Here is a 21892-nt window from a genome sequence, read left to right as displayed (position 1 = left end):
AATTTTTTTGAATTACACCAAAAAAACACCAGAAGTGCACACATTAAGTGATCAATGAATGTTTAAAAATGAACAGCCCATGTGACTACTACTTAGATAAAGATACAGAACATTACTAACACCTAGACATTTTCCAGTCATTACATGTACACCTGCGTTCCAACATAGACATTGTTCTATTATCATAGATTGATCTTGCCCATTTTTTCACATTATATAAATGCAATAATACAACATGTCATATTTTTGGTCTGGCTACTTTTGGGGAAATTCAACCACTTTTTAAAAAATCAATTTACTGAGATATAATTTGTATATAATTAACTGTACCCATTTATAGTGTGTATAGTTCAATGGATTTTAAAAGAAGTATGCACCCATGAAACTACCTATGCCATCAAGATATGGAACATTTCTATTGCCATGAAAAGTTTACTCATGTCAGATTGCAGTTATTCCCTCCCACTGGACCCAGCTTTCAGGCAACAATTGATTTGTTTACTATCATCAGAGATTATTTTTCATTTTCTAGAATGTTTAATAATTGAATCATACAATATATACTCTTTTATGTCTGGTTTCATTGACCATAATGATTTGGAAAGTCATGTAGGTGTTTGCAAGTATTAGTAGTTTGTTTCCTTTTATCACTCATTGGTATTCCATTATATGGGCATTTTACATTTTGTGTTATTCATTCATTCATTCTATGCATTCATTTGTTAGTTTACTTAAACGTTGTTTACAGATTTGGATTATTTTGCATGAAACTGCTTTCATTTGCATGAAACTGCTTTCATTCAATATTCATTTATTGAATGAATATTTGTGCACAAATATTTGTGTGGACATACTTTCATTTCTCTGGATAAATAAAAACTTTACAGTGAAATGCCTGAGTCATATATTATGGATATTTGTAAAATTTTAAAGAAACTAACAGTTTTCTAAAGTGGTTGTGCCTTTTTTTTTTAAATTCACACTATCCCTTTATGAGCATTCCAATTGCTCTACATTCTTGCAAACCTTTGGCAAGGTCACTCTTTTAAATTTTAATTGTTCTAATGGGTGTGTATAGTTATCTCTTTGTGGTTTTGGTTTGTGATTCTTGATGATATTGAACACCTCTTCATGTAGTTATTTGCCATTGATATAATTTCTTTTGTCCGGTGTTTTCAAATATCTGGCTTTGTTTTCTCCTTTTTTGTTGAGTTGTAGGAGTTCTTTATGTATTCTGGATACAAGTCCTTTCTCACATATGTATATTGCAGATATTTTCTTCTGTTGCAGGGCAGTGACTTTTAAAATGCAGAAGTTTTAAATGAAGTTTTAAATGTTGGTCTTTCATGTTTTTTGATCCTTTCTAAGGAATCTGAGTCTACTCCAAGTATACAAATATTTTTTCCCATGATTTCTTCTAAATGTGTGGTCTATGATCTATTCTGAGGTAATATTTGTATATGGTATAAGGTAAGAGTCAGTATTCTTTCCTCTGGCCTTCCCCCCAGTATGAATATCTAGTTCTAGCACTATTTACCAAAAATATTCTATTCCATCATTGAATTGCCCTGACATCTTTGTCAAAAATCGATTAACCATTTATGTGTGGGTCTATTTCTAGACTATCCATCTGTTTACTTGATTAATTTATCTCTTCTTTCATTAATAACACACAGTTTTGCTTGGTGTGGCTTTATAGTCAGTCTTAAAATCAAGTAGTTTTAGTTCTCCAATTCTGTACTTATGTATTAAAATTGCCTTTGTCTGTTTTAGTTCATTTGCATTTCATATAAATTATAATCAGTTTGTCAGTTTCTACAAAAAGTCATGTGGTTTTGATTGGAATTGCATTGAATCTTTAGATTGAATTGTGAGAGAAATGCCATTTTGACAATATTGAATCTTTCAATCTCGAATATACTAAATCTTACCATTTATTTAGTTCTATAATTTCTTTTTACAATGTTTTGTAGATTTTAGTGCAAAGGTCTTACATGGATTTCATGTTTTGGAGTGGCATAGTAATGGAATTATACTTTTAGTTTTATTTTCTAATTATTCATTGCTTATGTTAGAAATAGTATTGGTTTCTGTATGTTGCCTTCATTACCTTTGACTTGTTAAATTCATTTATTAGTTCTCTTAGTCTTTTTGCAGTTGTTTAAGCTTTTCTACACACATGATCATGTCATCCATAAAGAAAGACAGTTTAACATTCTTTCTGGTTTACTTAAAGTTTGTCTTTTGTGATTTATTTTATTAATCCAGTCTGACAGTCTGTCTCTTAAGTTCTTATTTTGGTTTTAGGAAACCTATAATACATTCATTTGCCACCTATACTGTCTCCTCTTCTGTGTTATTGTTGCTGTGTAATGCAATCCCACCCCAAGACATTTTTACTTTAAACGATCTTATTTATTTAGCACTTCCCCACATATTTACCCCAATCTGGTACTTTTCACTGCATTCCACATTCTGTGCTTTCATCTGGGAATGTTTTCTTCTGCCTGAATAATTCCCTCTAGTTCCTGTTAGTATTTCCTTTCATGTAGATTTTATTATCTTCTTTCAGAGAGATGTTAATTTTCTGTCAGGTGGATGCGGTATGAACGGGTCATGTTGATCTAATCAACAAATGAGATTTTTTTTTTTTTTTCGAGGCTGTGTCTGGTTTATTTCCCATTTGTTCTAACAACTCAAGTCCTCAGAGTTTCTTAGCTGAGTGTCTGGGATGTTTACCGTGGTCCTTTGTCCTTAGCAGGTTCTAAATTCCAGTGTTTGTCTTCCAATCATTTCTGGATTGACAAAATTATTCCTAAGCTATTTAGTCTCTTAGCAACTGATTTTTGCTCAGCTTCCCCCCCCCCCCCCCCCCACTCCACACATTTGTAGCTTAGGGATGTGCACATATCTGGAGGGGATATTTGAATTGGGAATTTTGAGGTCACTTCTCTGTGGTCCCCCTTTCTCAGAAATCTTAGCCCCTCAAGTCCTAGCTGCTGCTTCTATAGCCCTTAACTTCAAGTTTTATCTCTTCAACACAGAGAAGCTGCTGCAAGCTATAGGTTGCTGCTTTCTACTTGGTGAATATCCCCACAATGCAAATTAACAGATGCCCTTAGGATAAAAAAGCTGCTGTAAATATAGGGCTGACTTTAATGAGCTTTCATTTCCTGCTTAAATCCTGGTTGCCTTGGTGGTTCTCCAATGCTTTCAAACAGTCTTATTTTTTATTCCATGCATCATTATGATTGTTTTCTGCTGGAGGATTAGTCTGATATAAGTTGTTCCTTCAGAGCCAGAAACATAACTCTTCCTTCCAGCCATGGTTTAAGAAAGGCACCTGCCACCACCATTTTTAAAGATGCCATTTGTTGAAAAAAAAAATAGGCCTTTTTTTCTCCATTTTTTCTCCTACGCTTTGGATTGCTAATTATTTCCTTCTGATGCCATTGTTTGAATGTTTCTTTATTCTTCATATTTGTAATAGATATTTAGTTAGATTTAGAGGTTGTTAGGTAGTAACATATCATAGGGGACACTGTGTATCTCCTACTGCATCACACCATGCGCCATAAAATACAGTGGTTCCCAAACTTGGCTTCACATTGGAATCATCCAACAAATGTTTAAATAAAGGGGAGAAAAAAAACCTGATGCTTGATTACTATCCCAGACATTATGGTTTAATTGATATGGAATGTGACCTGAACATTGGGATTTTTAAGAGCTGCCTCTGCCTCCTTCCCTGGCCAAGTGATGTTAATGTGCTTCAAAGTTTGGGAAACACTGATGTAATGTCTGGTCATTCCACTTTTAGTTAGTTTATGATTGACTTATAGATTCAGGTGTTGTTAGTCTGATCCCTTCAATATCAAGTTCCCTATCAAGCTTTAAGCTAATGTTTTAGGAGCCATATATAGTGGTTGCCTAGAACCATTATTTCATTAAGAGTTGCAGATGGTGATTTTCTAATGGTCATTCCTCATGCTCATATTAATGTGGTTCCTTTATATGGAACTTTTGATTCCTAAATGTGGTCCATACAGGAAAGTTAGGGTAGATGTTTAACCATTTTCCTTTATTTATATATTTTCTGAATTGTGAGTTGGTACCCTAACAACTTCTAAAGGTGACCAATGATTATTTTTCATACCATTATGAACTCATGGATTTTTATGCATTAGATCTGTTTCATTCTACCACCTTCAAAGTTCTTTTAATGTTGAAATTGATTGATCTTTGGTCAGTAGGAGCCCCTTTCAAGTTGGCTCCAAGTCCTTTTGACATGACTCCAGTAGGCTTTGATAGCTTCCTATGACAAACTTTCCTCATTCATCGTGTCCATTTCCTGTGTCAGATCTGCAATCTGCCATTTCTTCAAGAATCCCTGGTTTCTTTCAGTGAAAGGAAGTACTGAAGAGACCAAAATAGAGGAATTAAGTACAACCTTCTTCTTAACCCTCAGCCTTTTCCTCATTTCTCCCAGTTTATTTGGCCAAGATTCATAATAACAACATTCTTATTATTCCCGTTCTATCACATATTGCATGTGTGTCTTAGGGTACTTTACTTCCCTGTGCCTATGATCTCATCTGTAAAGTGGGGATGATAATTGAAATAACCCCAGCATAATTCTTGCAATTGGTTTTTTAATGGAGGGCCAACAGGATCACTCAGTGGGGGTTGCAGTAGTAGTAGTAGTAGTGATATAGCCATAATGGTAGTAGTGATGGTGGCAGTTCCTTTTTTTCGACCAATTATTATGTGCCTACCATGTATAAGCATTGGGCATAGGCAGTAGGAATGATGGGAGGAGGAGGAAGAGGCCTCATACCAGTAGCAGTCTTTTATTTGTTTCAATAAGTAATTATGTGCAAGGTACCACGCTGGGCACTAGGGATGCAATGAGAGTTAAGACAGGTATAGTCATTGTCTTCCAGGAGAAGGACAAAAAACAAGTAAACCGGCAAATAAAAATTATTATTATTGATCCAAATTATTCCCTTACACATTTCTCCAGGTTGAGGACTAAACTTCCAAATAGTTTCATGCCATCATCACAATGACTGCCTCACAGTGGTGCTATCAAAACAGCCATATTGAAATGTCTTCTGTCCAAGTGTCCCATTCATATTGCTGAGCCACTGCATTTTTTTCCTAAGTGCCTTTCCCCTGATGAGAATGACTTTTAATGAAGGGAGTCGCTGGCCATGGTTCAGAGGATCGAAACTGGGCCTTCCTTCTGCTTTCCTTTCCCTGGTGCTGCCCGGATTCCCAGGGAGCAACTGATTCATTCCCAAGCAACTCCTCCCCTCCTTGAAATGGAAAAGTGCTCTTCCCCTGGGCCTTGCCTCAGAGGAGTGGAAAGGTGCCATCAAAGGGGGAGTTTGTACAGAACCCCGAAGTGGGAAGCCACTTGGCTCTCTCTTTCACTTCAGAGTGAAAATGAGGTCACAGGATGTCCCCTTCCGTGAACAACTGAATAAAAGACCAAGGGAAAACCTCCTCGTGGCCTACAGCTAAAAGTGTTCTCATACTGTGAAGGAGTCACTTTTTGGCTCTTTGTGCAGTGGCCAAAAGACTGTCTCAGCGGGGTAGGAGTGCGGGAAGCCAGCAAGGTGAGATCCCTTATTCTCCTCTCATACTTAGGGAGATGCTTACTTTCTCCACCTGGAGAGAGTCTCTTCAGTGGAAAAGGAATAACATAGATTTTTCAGCTTCTCGCCATTCCTGGTCCTTTGCTTCTTTTCTGACTGAATTACAATTGCCCAGACTTCTGCCTCCTCTTGGTAAGTAGACCAATACATAGGAATTAATCCAACTACCTATTGTGGCCAGCAGACTGTTTTAGCTGTGAGAGGTGCCCTACATCTGGTCTTTACCCTCAAAGATCTTGTTGTTCAGAGCAGAGGTAAAATTTGTTTATTCCACAAATCTTAACTGATTCTGCACAGGATTCCAGGACCAAAACAAAAACCCCGAAGTATTTGCAATCTGTCCCCTTAAAGTTTACAAACCGGCTCCCCTTGGGTATTTTACCCTAAGGCATGCCCTTCCATGGTATTATGGTCCTAAGTATAGGTTTTGTGTTAGGAGGCCTTGAGCTCAAATTCTGCCTTTGCAGATTACTCTGCAATCCTGGACAAGTTGCTTTACTCCTCTGAACTTTAGTCTTTTATCTGTCGCAAGAAAATGCTAAGTGTCAGTCAGATACCATACATTTATGGAGTGTCTGTGATGTTCCAGGAACTTCCTCGTTAGGTACAAGGGATGAAGTCAGGTAACAAACATACACAAAAATAAATGAGATGGTTTCAAATCTTGTTAAAATCATAAAGATAGATAGATAGAGCAGGGTAGCTGTGGAGGGAGTGAGAAGCTGTGGAGGTGGTTGTGTGTAAAAAAAAAAAAAGTTCAAGAAGGAGGGGGTGGCCAATTGTCAAATGCTGCTAAGTGGTTAAATGAAGGGAGACCTGAAATTGGCCCCTGGCTTTGGCAAGAGGTGGTTTGTTGATGACTTGTACTAGGGACATGCTATGAGTAGCCTTGAGTCTTTATATATTCATAATAAAGGGAGCATACATGGTGATTCTAGCTTTTTAAAGAATCTAAAGTGATGCTTTAAAGGAAATGGATCCTATAGTCAGGCTGAATGTAAGAACATTTGTAAAGAATTTTGAATTTCCGACAATAAATCGCATTACAGATAATAGGGGGAAACTAATGGCTGCCTACTAACTACTTTTTTAGGTTGTATTACTAAACTCTGCCGCAGCTTACCCAAATTGTCTTTCTCTTGGGGTGCCATTAAAACCATTTTTTAAATTAAAATCTTGTTATGACTGAGAGCACAAAAATGACCAAGTCAGAACAAATCCCGATGACTTTTAAACATACATCAAAGCCAATGTTTACAAGCAGCATTTAGGGCTAATTAGGATGGCCCACTCTGGGTTTCTGGCACAGAGATGTGTGCTACTGAAATTCTTTTCCCCTTTTCCATTCATCACAGAGATGTTTTCATCTTGTTGCTCATCTGCAGCCATCAGAGGAAACTCTGGCCACACAGCGCGGCCTCACTGGGAAGGAAAAGCCAGTGTCGTTTCCCTGGGATAGGATGGAGAAAAAAGCAGCCAACTCCTATTGATTCCCATTTCTCAGACAGAGTCATGCCTTTAACACTGTGTAATGAAAGTTTTTATATGTGAGAGGGATTACCAACTTCGGGCTGTTATTGTCCTTTGATGTGCCCCAGAAATATTACAGTAGAAGTTATTAAAGAATAAATTGTGGACACAGACTGCTTTGCCCAAGCCACTTGTCGCTTTGGCCCTGGTCGATTTATGTGGCAGCAAATTTTCCCCTCCTCCTCCTCCTCCTCCTCCTCCTCCTCCTCCTCCTCCTTCTCAAATTTGTTAGCTTTTGGAAATGTTTCTCTGTTTTGGGTTTTGTTTGTAGAGAGAGCTGTGAGAGTAGATTGACAACCTTTATCAGTTCAGAAAATGAGTGAAGCCTTGAAAATTAGTAACTGTACCAACCCATTTGTGTGGAACATGCACATCTCCTCACAACCCCCAACGTCAGCTTTTGCCCATTTTACAGGTGGGGAAAGTGAAGCTCAGAGAAGTCAGGACTCGGCCAATGTCACAATACTAATTGGATGCCCAGTGGACGGGATGAAATCGGCTCACACTACTTGGAATCTGGTATTTCCACTTAGAGCACAGCTGTCTCTGTGTCCACCCGGAGGGAAGGTTAAAATTGTTTAAAGCCTGGAAAGTGATGAAATATGAGGAAATCATGTGCTGGGAGACCAAGCATTCCCCAGGTTCCCACTGAACCGGAAATTTTTGGGGCACCACTCTGGGCCTGAAACCTTTCCCTGGCAGCTGGGCTTGGTGTCCTCAGAGGCGTGCTGTGGCTCGTGGTGAAATCGTGCAGATGGAGACGGGACCGTGTTCGGGTGTGGGCTCATGGTTTCCCCTCACTTACTCCCAAAAGCTGCATGACTGTGTTCCTGGGGAAGCTGAAGGTTTGTCAGGGGTCAGCTAGCATTTCTGAGTAGCTCTCCAGAACGCGAGGAGCGTACATCTCCCTTTCCCAAGTGATGGCAGACATAGTTACTGCAAAATAGCTCAAAAGATTTTTCTAAATTTGGATTGCTTTATCTGGCAACTTTTATTAATCTGAAGGACATGACCCAGTTCCGTCTTTCTTATAATTCTGTTTCGATCCTTGATTATATAGTTTCTCAGGTCAAGAGGGTTGCAAGTATGTAAATATTACTTCTTTATACTTAAGGACAATTATTATTAATTGTATTTTTTAATTTCTTATTTATTTTTGAGAGAGAGAGACAGAGTACAAGCAGGGGAGGGGCAGAGAGAGAGGGAGACACAGGATCCGAACCAGGCTCCAGGCTCTGAGCTGTCAGCACACAACCTGACATGGGGCTTGAACTTGTGAACTGCGAGATCATGACCTGAGCCACCCAGGCGCCTCTATTAATTGTATTTCTAATGGTAACTAATGTTGATTGTGTGCTAACTGTGGGGCTAGGTATTATGCTAACAGCTTTGCATACATCATGAGATGTAATAGTTCTGTGATATGGCATCTTTTATTATTTTTCTTATACAGATAGAGAAACTGAGACTCAAGGAGGTTAAGTAATTTGCCCAGAGTATACAGCTAGTTAATGACGTGATCTGGATGTGGAATCAGGTGGTATGACTCCTACCTCATGTTCCTAACCACCATGCCTACCACCCTGCCATCTTAGTGCAGGTTAATAAGTTATCTGTGAGGATATTTTGAGCACATTTTCTTCCTATGAGTTAAAGGCCATTTTATTTATTTATTTTATTCCTGGAGATTGATTTTCATTTTAGGTTTGTGTTAATCTACATTTGGCATTTTCCAGAGGAGGCAACGAAACCTCAGAGAACTAGAATGTGAGCACAATGGCCAGGTCTTTGTACCCACTCCATCTTTCTTCTCTTCTATTTTGCTCACAGGACATCCACTACTCAGAAAGAGAGAGTTCAAGGTCAAATTTCAAGGTTCTGTGTTATTGATAACTTGCTTAGTGTTCCAAGGCTATAGAAGCTGTGGTTCTTTGCTTTCTCGGGGTCTCGAAGGAAACTCTGTTATACTGTCTGAGAAGATGGTGAGGGAAATGAACAGGCTCCTAAAAGAAAGAGAACTTTCTTTTTAACTTTTTCCTAGATGACATAGAATATTAGAAACAAGGCTTATTCACACTGAGGTGTGTACATGGGTTGAGAAAAAGATAAAGATACCAACAGGTATCTTTACATGTATATGTACTAGCTTGTTGTAGATATGCTATACATAAATTATATAAATTAATATATTAATAAATAGAAATTATCCCCAGGGAGTTCTTTTGATCAAGCTGAGAGACTTCGGATGTATTTTTCATCTGATTAATCTTGTCTGTAAATCACATCTGAAAGTCAGGACCTGAATTTTGTGCCATTGTCACTACGTTTTGACCCTGAGGAAACTGTGTTTTTGCCCCACGTTTGGAGAAGCGGTGCCTTCCTACACCAACACCTGTTTATTCAGGTGAATCAAGACATCTGTGTGTGCCCAAACCAAAGACTTTGAGCCCTCTGGTCATGGGCCCAGTGCAACTTTCACTATGGAGTTAAGACAGTTGTGATATTTTACCTGTCTGAGGAGATGTGCAGGTATATAAAACGTGCGCTGAAAGTGGTTCCTGTGGGGAAAATGGTCTTTCAATCTTCCGTGGTACTTGAGAGATCAGAAGTCCTGCCAGAAATCAGAGAAGTCGTCGTCACGCATCATTTTCCGTGGCTACTAGCCAGTCTTAGAGGACCCAACAGTTTGAGAATTAGGTAGCCCCTTGCAGATGCTTGTAGCTGTCAGCATGATTTCCCCCCACTGCTGGAAGTTCACAGTTCTTTTCTGATGATAAAAAACAGCCCTGCTTCCCCCAGTTCTCCCCACCCGTGATCAACACATTCTGGTTGAATCTAGAGGCTTTGGCACAATACTTTCAATTTTAGAAGTTCTACCCATGGTGTTCAGTTTATGTGTCTTTAAATCCTACTAGAAGATGCTGCTGATTTGCCCAAGTCTGTGTGACTGTGTAATACAAACAATTCCAAGCAACAGCTACTAGTTTTCCATGCTTCCTCACAGAGGAAGCTGGGTTTTTGCGGTACAGAATGTAATTCATTGTTTGCCGTGCAAATGAGGAGAGTCATAGTTTTAAGATTGTTCTGAAGGAAAGGCACACTCTCTGCATAAGTCGTTGTCTGGGGGATGCTGTGTGACACATGCACGTGGTGGCATATGGCGGTGGTGGGTGGACCGGGGCCCGGTAAAACTTCAGAGACTATTTGATGGATTTCTCTGAGACTCTGAATTAGACAGTACCTCAGGAGATGAAAGCAGGGCATTATTCATAAGTTGTTCTCCCCTGCTAACTTCCACATTCTCCAAGGGTTAATTAATTTTTTTTTTCTTTATCCAGGGAACCCATCTCTGGGTTAGGTTTATGACAGGCTGATGGATGGACAGGTCGGGCAAGCGTAAGCATTTTTGCCATCTACCTTCTGTTTTTCTGCTTGGATCCTCCTGGTGTAAATCGAGATAATAATGAAACAGTGTAGGGGCGTTGGAAAGGCAGGCCCCTATTTTTAGGCTCCCTGGAAAATTTTCCCTTTATTTGATTTTGGTGGCTTCAGTCATATCTTCTAATACAGTTTCATACAAATGTAATCTGGCCTCCCCAGCCTAGTACAACCCAAATCAAAATGATATTATGCCTTTTCACAGCTGTAAATCCTTCCCCAAATTAAGGCTCTCAAACCTAATCTGCTAGAGGTCTACGGAGGAGGAGGGGAGCCCCAGCACCCCACTACGAACAGCATTAAGCATCTAATGACAACTTGACAGAGACTTTTATCTTTTGTCCCTGTGAAATAAAATCTTCAAAGTTATCTGCCTTTTCTTTGAAACTTAGCACAGGCTGTACTTGGCCAGGTGTCTCAAAGCTGATACCAAGAGGGCAAAGATTGAGAGCTGTTTTTTACCCACTTCTTTCTGGGCTGCCTTTTTTTATGACCTGGGAGGAAGTGAGGGTAAAATCTGAGATGTGGCTGCTTTCCAATAAGGTTAAAGACACAGAGTCATAGAATCCCAGCAGAGACTAAAGCAGGAGATTGATGAATTAATTGAACCTACCAATTAACCAATGGATTAATTACTCTGTGCAAAGCAGAGTGAGATCAAGATAGGATGGGGTGGGAGGGGATGTTGGGCAAATTATAGGTGGCTAGAAAGATCAGAAAGCCAGAGATCTAGAGGAGGTGAAGTTCCTGGCAAAGCTCAACTGATGGTGTTAGGTACATAAGTAGGGGGCCTGGCCAGGTCTGTAGGTAGGACTGGTGTGGGGCTTGCTACGTAGGTGGGCTTTAATACATAAGAGAGACACTGAGCCAACACCTTAGAAATTTAGAACAGAGTTTCCAAAGAGGCTTCTTGTGGTGGTTCGATGCTACCGTTTTACCATTATTTCAGGAATTTTCTAGGACTTCTAGACCCAGTCATCTGAAGGCAGGGCTCTGATGGCTTTGGGAAGAGATCTGATTCTCTCAGATCAAAGTAAGAGAACAAGCCTGCATCGTGTGATCAGCCAGGGTATTGCTAGGCGTTTGGGTCTTCCTGTGTACCAGGTGTGGGCTGATTTTTCAGAACTGTTTGCTTTCTTTTCAACATCATCGTCTTTTGGAGTCAACCTCCTCACACTGCTTTTCATTCACATAACTGATGTACCACACTCTGTTCTATGGTCTCAGCTACACATGCCAGAATATATCCCTTGGGTTTCCTGAGAAAATGAGCACAGACCTCCTGGCGAGAAGACTCTTGGGTTATTTTATCAATACACAGAATCCTTTAACATAGGTGTCAGGGTCCCAGTTTGAACCACTCTTTGGGAGGATACTTTTCAGAAATGTACCATAAGACAAACTATTCTCTCATCACTTCCATCCCTCAGGCAGCCAGTATGGCAAAGGAAAAGGAGCAGATTACTGATACTATCATTCATTTGAAAAATATTTTCATTGAAAAATTTGAAAAAAATGTTTCAAGAGCAGCTATGAAGTATCTGGCAAGCCAGTTACTGTTTTAGGATCTGAGAATACTTGGTGAATAAAATAGATAGCGTTCCTGCGTTCACTGATGGTCCTATTGTCAACTTTAAATGGGTTTTGTGTTTTAAAGATTGCAAGGAGCCTGGTGAATAAAATAGATAGCGTTCCTGCCCTCATTGATGGTCATATTGTCATCTTTAAATGGGTTTTGTGTTTTATTTTATTTTATTTATTTTAATTTTTTAAATGTTTATTTCTGAGACAGAGAGAGACAGAACATGAGTTGGGGAGGGGCAGAGAGAGAGGGAGACACAGAATCCAAAGCAGGCTCCAGGCTCTGAGCTGTCAGCACAGATCCCAACGCGGGGCTTGAACTCACAAACTGTGAGATCATAACCTGAGCCAAAGTCGGTCTCTCAACCGACTGAGCCACCCAGGCGCCCCTGGGTTTTGTGTTTTAAAGATTGAAAGGATTTGGGCTTCTCGTCAGAGGGATGAAGAATGTATAGGCACATTATAGCAGCCAGCTAAGGCCACAGAAAGGACAAAGGAAAAACAGGAAAGGCATTATTTTGGAATGTGACCAGTGACAGTTACTTGGCTTTAAGGGACAAGAACTTATCAGAGAAGGGTACATTTGGCTAATCATTAGTTTTTTTCCCCCCTTTGAGGGAAAAAAATCTGCTTTAATATTGGGCATGAGTTTGGTCATGCTAAGCTAGCCTCTGCTTTGATAATAAGCAACTTCTAAGTCTCCAAGCTTAAAGAGAAGTTTATTGGAGTTCCCTTTCTGAAATGACAGTGTGAGGCAGTTCACAGACCTATTCCCCAGCAAAACGACCATAACTGGTAAAAATGATAAAAAGAAACCCAACCATTTAAAGTCTCTGGAATTCTCCTAACCATATGCAGCAAACGAATATTTAAGAAAATATACTAAATCTTGATAAGAGCAGCAAGGGTCTATGGCATTGAACCATGACCTACTCCTCCTCCTCCCCACCGCATTCTACCCAATGCAGCCAGATGGAAGCTCCATGTTGGGCAGATGGAGCCAAGATAGAGCTTACTTTCCCATTAGCTCTCAGTCAAGGGATGTGGTATCTCATTAAAAGGGGCAGGCCACCAGCATTTCTCATCCCATCCAGGTCTGAGTTACAGAAGCTAAATTCCTGGTGAATGTAGCTAACAGGTTAGAGACCACTTTCGTTCACCCAGCCCATACACATGGGATGGACACTCTACCGCAGGTATGGCAGCTGAGAGTACTGAGATACAGATTACCCTTGCTTAGCTTCCTGGAAGGGGAGAGGTTCCATTCTGGGAGAGGCAAATCAGTAATACCAAAAAATGACCACCTCTAACCAGTACCCTGCTCACAAAGCAAGGGTGTCATTCCATTCCCCAGTTCTAGAGCAGTGGCTCAGAGATTTGCTAGGGAGAGAGGCAGGCTAAAAGAAAAGAGAGCTCTAAAACTCAAACCAAAGGAGCTCAATTGATATGAAACAGTGTGGGGAATTTCAAGTCTAAGGGTGCTCTCCAAACCAACAGAGACTGTGGTGATAAGCAGTTAAGAGAAGGTTCATAACTCAATGTTAGCAGTAGCCTAACCATACCTCACTTAGCTTACCAGATATTATCAGGGAAGATCTGTCCTCCTGAAGCCAGAAAAACAAAACAAAACAAAACAAAAACAAAAACACCAAAACCCAACAAAACTGGCCTCAAAAGTATCCCCCACCCCCAGCAAAAGAGTCTGAATTTAATTGGATCACACTGTGGAGCAATTTATGCCCCTCCTGGGGTATTATCAAACCCAATAGGACAAGCAGCTGGAAATTAGTGAAACCTAATGGTGGGATGTGATAGTAAATGATGCAGACAGTTTAGGAGATCACGGGAGAAGAGAAACAGATGAGGGAAAAAAGTCAAAAAGAACCTTGAATGCACAGTTTTCTCCAGTGTACATGGAATGTTCTCCAGGTACACCATAAAACAAGCCTCAAAAAATCTAAAAGGTTGTAAATTATATAAAGTATGTTCTTTGGGCACAATAGTGTAGAATTACAAAACAATAAGATAAATTTATGAAATTCATAAATACATGGAGATTAAACAGTATACTTTTAAAAAGCCAATGGGCCAAAGAAGAAATCATAAGGGAAATTACAAACAAAACAAAACAAAACAAAACCTTTTTGATAAGTGAAGACACAGCCTACCAAAGCATATGGAATACTACTAAATGCTTTGAGGGAATGTAGATAGTTCTTAACATTTACATTATATATATATATATATATATATATATATATATATATATATATATATATAAAGATCTCAAATCAGTAATCTATTCTTTCACCTTAAGAAATTGCAGAAACAAAAGCAAAATTAACCCAAAGTAAACAGAAGGATAGAAATAAGGATTAGAGCAGAAGTAAATAAAATAGAAAATCAAATAAGCAAAATTTCTTTCTTTGAAAAGATCGGCAAAAATGACAAACCTTTTTCTCAACTGACCAAAGAGAAAAGAGAGAAGACTCAAATTACCAAAATTGGACATGAAAGAGGGGACATTACTACTGACCTTATAGAAAGAAACAAGTATTATAAGGTAATATCATGAACACATGTATGCCAACAAATTAGATGAAATGCACAAAATGCTCAAAAGATAAAAACTGCTAAAACTGACTCGAGAAGAAATATGAAATAGGAGTAAACTCATACAAGTAAAGAGATTGAATTAGCAATTTAAAAATGACCCACCAAGAAAAACCCAGGCACAGATAGCTTTACTAGTGATTCTACCAAACATTTAAAAAGAGTTAACACCAATTCTTCATACACTTTTCAAAAAATGAAAAGGAAAGTGCACTTTGTCTGCATTCTCTGAGGCCACTATGAAGATATGACAAGGAAAGAAATCTACATACCAATATCTCTATGGAATATAGACACAAAAATCCTCGACAAAATACTAGCAAATCAAATCCAGTAACATCTAAAATGAATTATACATCATGACCAAATGGGATTTAATGCAGGAAAGCAAGTTTGGATAAATATCTGAAAATCAATTAGTATAATATACCGTATCAGTAGAATAAAAGAAAGCACATTATTATATGAATAGATGCAGAGAAAAATATTTTTAAAAAGTACTTCTTTATAATAACAGTAGTCAATAAACTATGATAGTAGGGAACTTCCTTAGCCTGATAAAGAGCATATGCTAAAACCTCACAGTTAACATCATAATTAATGGTGAAAGACTGAATGCATTTCCTGTAAGATCAGGAAGGACACAAAGATATTTGCTCTCATCACTTCCATTCAATATTGTACTGGAGGTTATAGTCAGGGCAGTTAGGCAAGAAAAAGCAATAAAAAGCATCCAGATTCAGAATGAAGAAAAGCTATTTCTTATTTGCAGATGACATGATCTTGTATGTACCAATCCTAAGTATCCACTAAAAAACTGTTAAAAATAGTAAACAAGTTCAGAAAATTTGCTGGATACAATATCAATATACAAAAACAATTGTATTTCTATACTCTGGCAAATGAACAATAAGGAAAAGAATTAAGAAAAAAAAATTATTTACTGTGACATCAAAAAGAATAAAATACTTAGGGATAAATTTAACAAAATAAGTGTAAAATTTTAGTCTGAATCTATATAACATTGTTGAAGAATCATGTATTGGAAGTAATAGTGTTGAAATGGCAGTAGTCCCTGAAATGACCTACAAAATGAATGCAGTCCCTATCAGAGTCCCAGCTGGCTTCTTGGCAGAATTGACTAAAATAATGATGAAGGACTTCTTGATTTCAAAACTCACAAATCTATAGTAATCAGGATAGTGTGCTACTGGGATAGACATATAGTTCAATGGAATGGAAGTGAGAGTCCAGAAATAAACCCTCATGTTTACTGTGAATGATTATCAACTAGTCTGCCAAACAGTTCAATAGAGAAAGAATAATATTCTCCACAAATTGTATGTACAAGTGTATATCCACATGCCAAAGACTGAAGTTGGAACCCTACCTCACACTGTATTCAAAAATTACCTCAAAATTGATCAAAGACCCAAATGTAAAGGCTAAAGATGTAAAACTCTTAGGAGAAAACATAACCATGAGTCTTCTTGACTTTGGATTAGGCAATGATTTTTTTTTGATACATTAAAAGCATTAGCAACAAAAGGAAAAATAGATGAATATCATTGAAATTAAAACTTTTGTGCTTTAGAAGATTCCATCAAAAGAGTGAAAAGATGGTCCACAGAATAAGAGAGAATACTTACACATGATATATCTGGTAAGTGAGTTGTATCTAAATATATAATGAAATATATATGCATTATATATATTACATATAATATATATGTGTGTAGTATATATTTATGTGAAATCTGTAAAATATCAAATATATATAATAATTTAGAGACAACCCAATTAAAAATGGTCAAAGGACCTGAATAGATATTTATCCAAAAAGGATATATAAATAATCAGATCATGGGAAGATGCTTAAAATTATTAGCTATCAAGGAAATGCAAATCAAAACCACAGTGAGACAGCACATCACACTCACTGGAATGGTTATAAACAAATGGAGGATGTAGAGAAATTGGAACCCTTATACACTGCTGATGGGGAAGTAAATTGGTGCAGAAACTTGGGAAAACAGTTACTAAAGAGGTTAAATATAGTGATATCATATAATTTAATAGTTCCACTCCTAAATATACATTCAAGAGATATGAAAATATGCATGCGTACAAAAACTTGTACATGAATGTTCATAACAGTATACTTGTCAAAAAGTAGAAACAACTCAAGTGTTCGTCAACTGATGAGTATGTAAATAAACTGTGGTATATCCTTTCAATGGAATATTATTTGGCAATAAAAAGAAATTAAACACTGATGCTTACTACAACATGGATGAACCTTGAAAACATTATGTTAAGACAGAGAAGCTCATCAAAACTGACCACACGTTGGACAATAGAAAGCCCTAGTCATGTATATCATGAGCATACTTAAAATTGTCAACATTGCTTAGTAACTTCCTTAATAATCTATATGCCCAGTTATTATTCTGCCATTTTGCTAGTTTATTATTTGTCTCCATGATAAACTCCTCTCCCATCCTCCTAAAATATTTAACTTTCTGAATCATAGTCAAATCAATCCTGGTTCTCCATTCAGGTTCCTATATTTTCCTGAGGCTCTGTACCAGCTTCCTAACTTGGCCCCCTGGCCTTTTGTCCAATTCCACTCAAGCATATAGCTGCTGTAAGAACTTTCTAAACTTTGTCATTCCTCTGCCTAAGCTCTCCAGATTTCCATCTATCACTGTCAAGATGACACCAAAGCTTGTCAAGCTGCTCATCTCTCACCGCTCCTTTCTTCTTGCTTTATGTTCTGGCAGTACTAAATTGCATGAAGTTCTCTGCATACCCAGACTCCTGACTACACTAAGGCTTAGCCAAGACAGCTCTTCAGACCATGCTGTGGCTGAGTTTCTCTCTCCATTACTTGAACTGCCTTAACCATGTTTTGGTCCAACTATTCTCTATGTGTTATAGGATTAAAAAAATAACAGCAACAAAAACTGTCTCATTCATTATTTTGCAACACACTGCCTGGTGTATAGGAGATACTGAAGGAAGAGGGGAGGGGAGTGAGGCAGAGAGGGAGACATTGATCCTGAGAGAAGACTTGCATTCCCTCCACCTGGCATCAGGCAAGTTAAGACCAATCAAGTGGAACAGATATGTAGGTAGGCAGTGCTCTCCTGAAGACACTCCATAAGGAGGACTTTGTTGCTCTTTTCAGAATTTTACCACCATGAGGATCCATTTCTAACTACCGTTCCATTCATATTTCACCAGTATTATTATATCATGCTTGTTCTTCTGTTCCGAGTAAACTGAATCTCTGAAGCTTCCAATGTCTTTCACACAGCAGTCCTTCATAAGTCAGAAAGGTTCTGGATTTAAATATTGGTATCTGCCACTGAGTGATACATTTTAGGGTAGAACACAGATGAAAAGGACATACAGTTTGCAGCCAAAACGGAGTGGGATCTAAATCCTGGTTCTATCCTCTATTAGCTTTGGGAGTGTACCTGGATAACTTGATTTCTCTGAAGTCCGGATTTCTCATCTGTAAAATGAGAATATATATTTATGTAGGTATTACATAGAATTAAATGAGCATGCTACTTAACACAATTGTTTTTCAAGTCAGGAGGACTTTTGCTTGGTACTGGGAATACAAGCATGGTCCTTTAGTCAGAGGAGGCTAAACTTTGGTATCAAATAGATGCAGCTATGCAACTATATAACAGAATACAGGGTAATTTCTCACTCATGTAACAGATTAATGAGTATTTGTTGGACGTCTACTATGTGCACCAGGTGCTGGGTTAGGCACTGTAGATGGGGCCTTGCCTAAGATAGGCAAAGTCTCGCAATGCTCCTGGATGGGCTGCCTAGGGGAAAGGCTACTTGCAGCCACTTGCAGGTTAACATCTCTGCTGACAACAGCAACATCTCCAACTCATGGGTGAGGATCCCTTCTGAATTATCTGTTGGGTCTCTGTCTGGTTGGGCAGATGTGTCTCATGGGACAGTTAGATGGGTAGGTTACATGGAAGAAGAGAGGATACTTTTCTAGAGCACAGGGCTCAGAAATGGTAAAGGCAGTAACTACTGATAAAGTCTTGCGATAATACACTTTTTCAGCCCTTGTAACACACAGCTTCCCTTTCTCATGAGCTTCCCACCTTAAAGCAGGCATGCCTTCTCTCTAATCCCCTCCCCCTAAAAGAAAACCCAGAAATCCAAATGAACAACAATAGAATAAACCCCTGAGAACATCAGGGGTCTTAAATCCTCATGAAGTATGAGTTCCAATGCATGAATCCAATCAGCCCAGGCTGAGGTGTTGACATTGGATTTATTTGCATGACTTAATAGCTTATTTCACAACCCACTCAAAAGCTCCTTTTTCCATTGAATTGTGATTATTTTGCTATACTCCCTGTGGATGAAATTCATATAAACACTGGATTTACTATATATTCCCCTCTGCCTTTCCCTCACTTAACAGTGTTAGTCCTGTCCACCTAATGACAAAAACAGTTTCCTAAGCAACTGAGCACCACATTGTGTAAAAACCCTGTCTACAATTTTACCTTTAAGCAATCCATGTGATTAAATGAGGTTCACTTTAAGGAAAGGGAAAGATGCAGCCCTAATATTGACTAAGATATGGATATGATCCTGTCCTTGTTGGATGAAAATGGCATTTTCAGCCAATTGGGACTGTGATAAAAGGGCCAGTGGGTGCTTGTTAACTGTTGAAGGTACTTTGGGATGGTACCATGAGATTTGGAGGCTTGACTGGGTTTTGATTTTCAGCTCCATTACCAGTGATTCAGATTATTTTGAGCAAGTTATTTAACCTCCATGAACCTCAGTTTTCTTGCCTCTAAAATGGAGTTAACAATCCCTACAGTGTGTATCATCCCACGGGCTAAAGTCATTAGTAAATATGAAAAGCGTTATCCACCGTATACAATGGACACTCCATTGGTATACTGCCTGTGTAGTCAAATGGTCAATTTTCTCTACAGTTTAACTGTCAGACCATGTAGCTGTCTTTTTTTAATGTGTGTATGTATTTTTGGGAGAGACAGAGCTTGAGCAGGGGAGGGACAGAAGAGAGGGAGACACAGAATCTGAAGCAGGCTACAGATAGCCTGTACAGATAGTCTGGTGATAGCACAGAGTCTGACACAGGGCTCAGACTCATAAGCCATGAGATCATGACCTGAGCTGAAGTCAGATGCTTAACCAACTGAGCCACCCAGGTGCCCCCAAATTAAAAGACTCTTTTTAGAGAAGTTTTAGATTTATAGAAAAATTGAGCAAACAGTGTATAGTTTTCATCATAGTCCTCACTTTCCCCTGTCATTGTGTTAGTATGAGAGGCACATTTATTACAGATGATAAGCCAGTTTTGATTTATTATTATTCACTAAAGTTTGTCATTTTCATTAGGATTCACTCTTAGTATTGTGTATTCTATGGATTTTGACAAATGTTTAATGCCATGTATCCAACACTATAGTGTCACACAGAGTAGTTTCATTTCCCTAAAAATCCCCTTTGCCTCATCTATTTATCCTTCCCTTCTTTCCCCTGAACCCTGGCAACCACTATCTCCATAGTTTTGTCTTTTCCAAAATGTCATGTAGTTGGAATCATACATTGTGTAGGCTTTTTGGATTGGGTTCTTTCACTCAGTAATATGCATTTAAGGTTCCCCCATGTCTTTTCATGGCTTTAAGGCTCATTTCTCTTAGCACTGAATAATATTCTCTTGTCTGGAGGTACCAGTTTGTTTATCCACTTAGCTACTGACGGATATCTTAGTTGCATCCACGTTTTGGCAATTATGAATTATGAGTTTTAGCAATTATGATTTTAACAATTTAAAGCTGCTTTAAACATTTGTTTGAAGGTTTTGTATATACATAAGTTTTCAACTCATTTGGATAAATATCAAAGAATATGGTTGTTGGATCATTTAGTAAGAATATGTTTAGTTTGAAACTGCCAGACTCTCTTCCAAAGTGGCTATAGCATTTAGCATTCCATCTAGCAATAAATGAGAGTTCCTATTGCTCCATACCCTCTCCAGGTTTTGGTGGTGTCAATGTTTTGGATTTTCATCATTTTAATAAATGTATAATGGTATCTCATTGTTATTTTAACTTGCCATTCACTAATGACTTCTGATGGCATCTTTTCATATGTATATTTGCCATCTGTTCTTTGGTGAGTGTCTGTTCAAGTGTTTTGCCCATTTTTTAGTTAGATAGTTAATTTTCTTATTGCTGAATTTTTTTTTCAACGTTTATTTATTTTTGGGACAGAGAGAGACAGAGCATGAACGGGGGAGGGGCAGAGAGAGAGGGAGACACAGAATCAGAAACAGGCTCCAGGCTCTGAGCCATCAGCCCAGAGCCTGACACGGGTCTCGAACTCACGGACCGCGAGATCGTGACCTGGCCGAAGTCGGACGCTCAACCGACTGCGCCACCCAGGCGCCCCTTTATTGCTGAATTTCAAGAGTTCTTTGTTTATTTTGGATAACCGTTCTTTATCAGATGTGTCTTTTGCAAAGGTTTTGTTCTAATCTGTGGCTTGTCTTCTCATTCTCTTGTCAGGGACTTTCACAGAACAGAAGTTTTTAATTTTAATGAAGTCCAGCTTATCAATTATCTTCTTCATGGATCATGCCTTTGATGTTCTATCTAAAAAGTCATCACCATACCCAAGAACATCTAGCTTTTCCCCTATGTTATTTATAGGAGTCTTACAGTTTTATTGCCTTTGCTCCTTTGTCAAAGATCTCATGACTGTATTTCTGTGGTTCTGTTTCTGGGCTCTCAATTATCCCCCACTGATCTATTTGTCTGTCCTTTTGCCAATACCACACTGTCTTGGTTATTGTAGATTTGTAGTAAGTCTGGAAGTTCAGTAGTGTCAGTCTTTTCACTCTGCTGTTCTTTGATACTGTGTTGGATATTCTTGATCTTTTGCCTTTCCATATAAACTTTCGAATCAGTTTGTTGGTATCCACAAAATAGCTTGCTGGGATTTTTATTGGGTTTGCACTGAATCTGCAGATTAAGTTGGGAAGA

The 21892-nt window shown here is 38.5% G+C and overlaps 1 protein-coding gene across 13 annotated transcripts in view; it reads left to right on the top strand.

Moving 5' to 3' along the window:
- Nucleotides 1-21892, top strand: part of FHIT (fragile histidine triad diadenosine triphosphatase) — a 1423954-nt gene that overhangs the window by 549556 nt on the left and 852506 nt on the right. For 3 of the 13 annotated variants that reach the window (XM_045053133.1, XM_045053131.1, XM_045053132.1), the window contains one exon: nucleotides 10529-10586. The exons of 9 other annotated variants lie outside the window; for them this stretch is intronic. In XM_045053133.1, coding sequence (XP_044909068.1) covers nucleotides 10568-10586 — 19 coding nt within the window. In that variant the 5' untranslated portion in view covers nucleotides 10529-10567. Of the gene's footprint in view, nucleotides 1-7460; nucleotides 7710-10528; nucleotides 10587-21892 lie in introns of those variants that run through there. One more of the 13 variants, XM_023249894.2, reaches the window with a different exon arrangement.

The sequence above is a fragment of the Felis catus genome, chromosome A2 (genome assembly GCF_018350175.1).
Source record: "Felis catus isolate Fca126 chromosome A2, F.catus_Fca126_mat1.0, whole genome shotgun sequence".
Classification (NCBI taxonomy): domain Eukaryota; kingdom Metazoa; phylum Chordata; class Mammalia; order Carnivora; family Felidae; genus Felis; species Felis catus.
The sequence above is the reverse complement of the archived record's forward strand: the minus strand, read 5'-3'. Positions and strand labels throughout refer to the sequence as shown.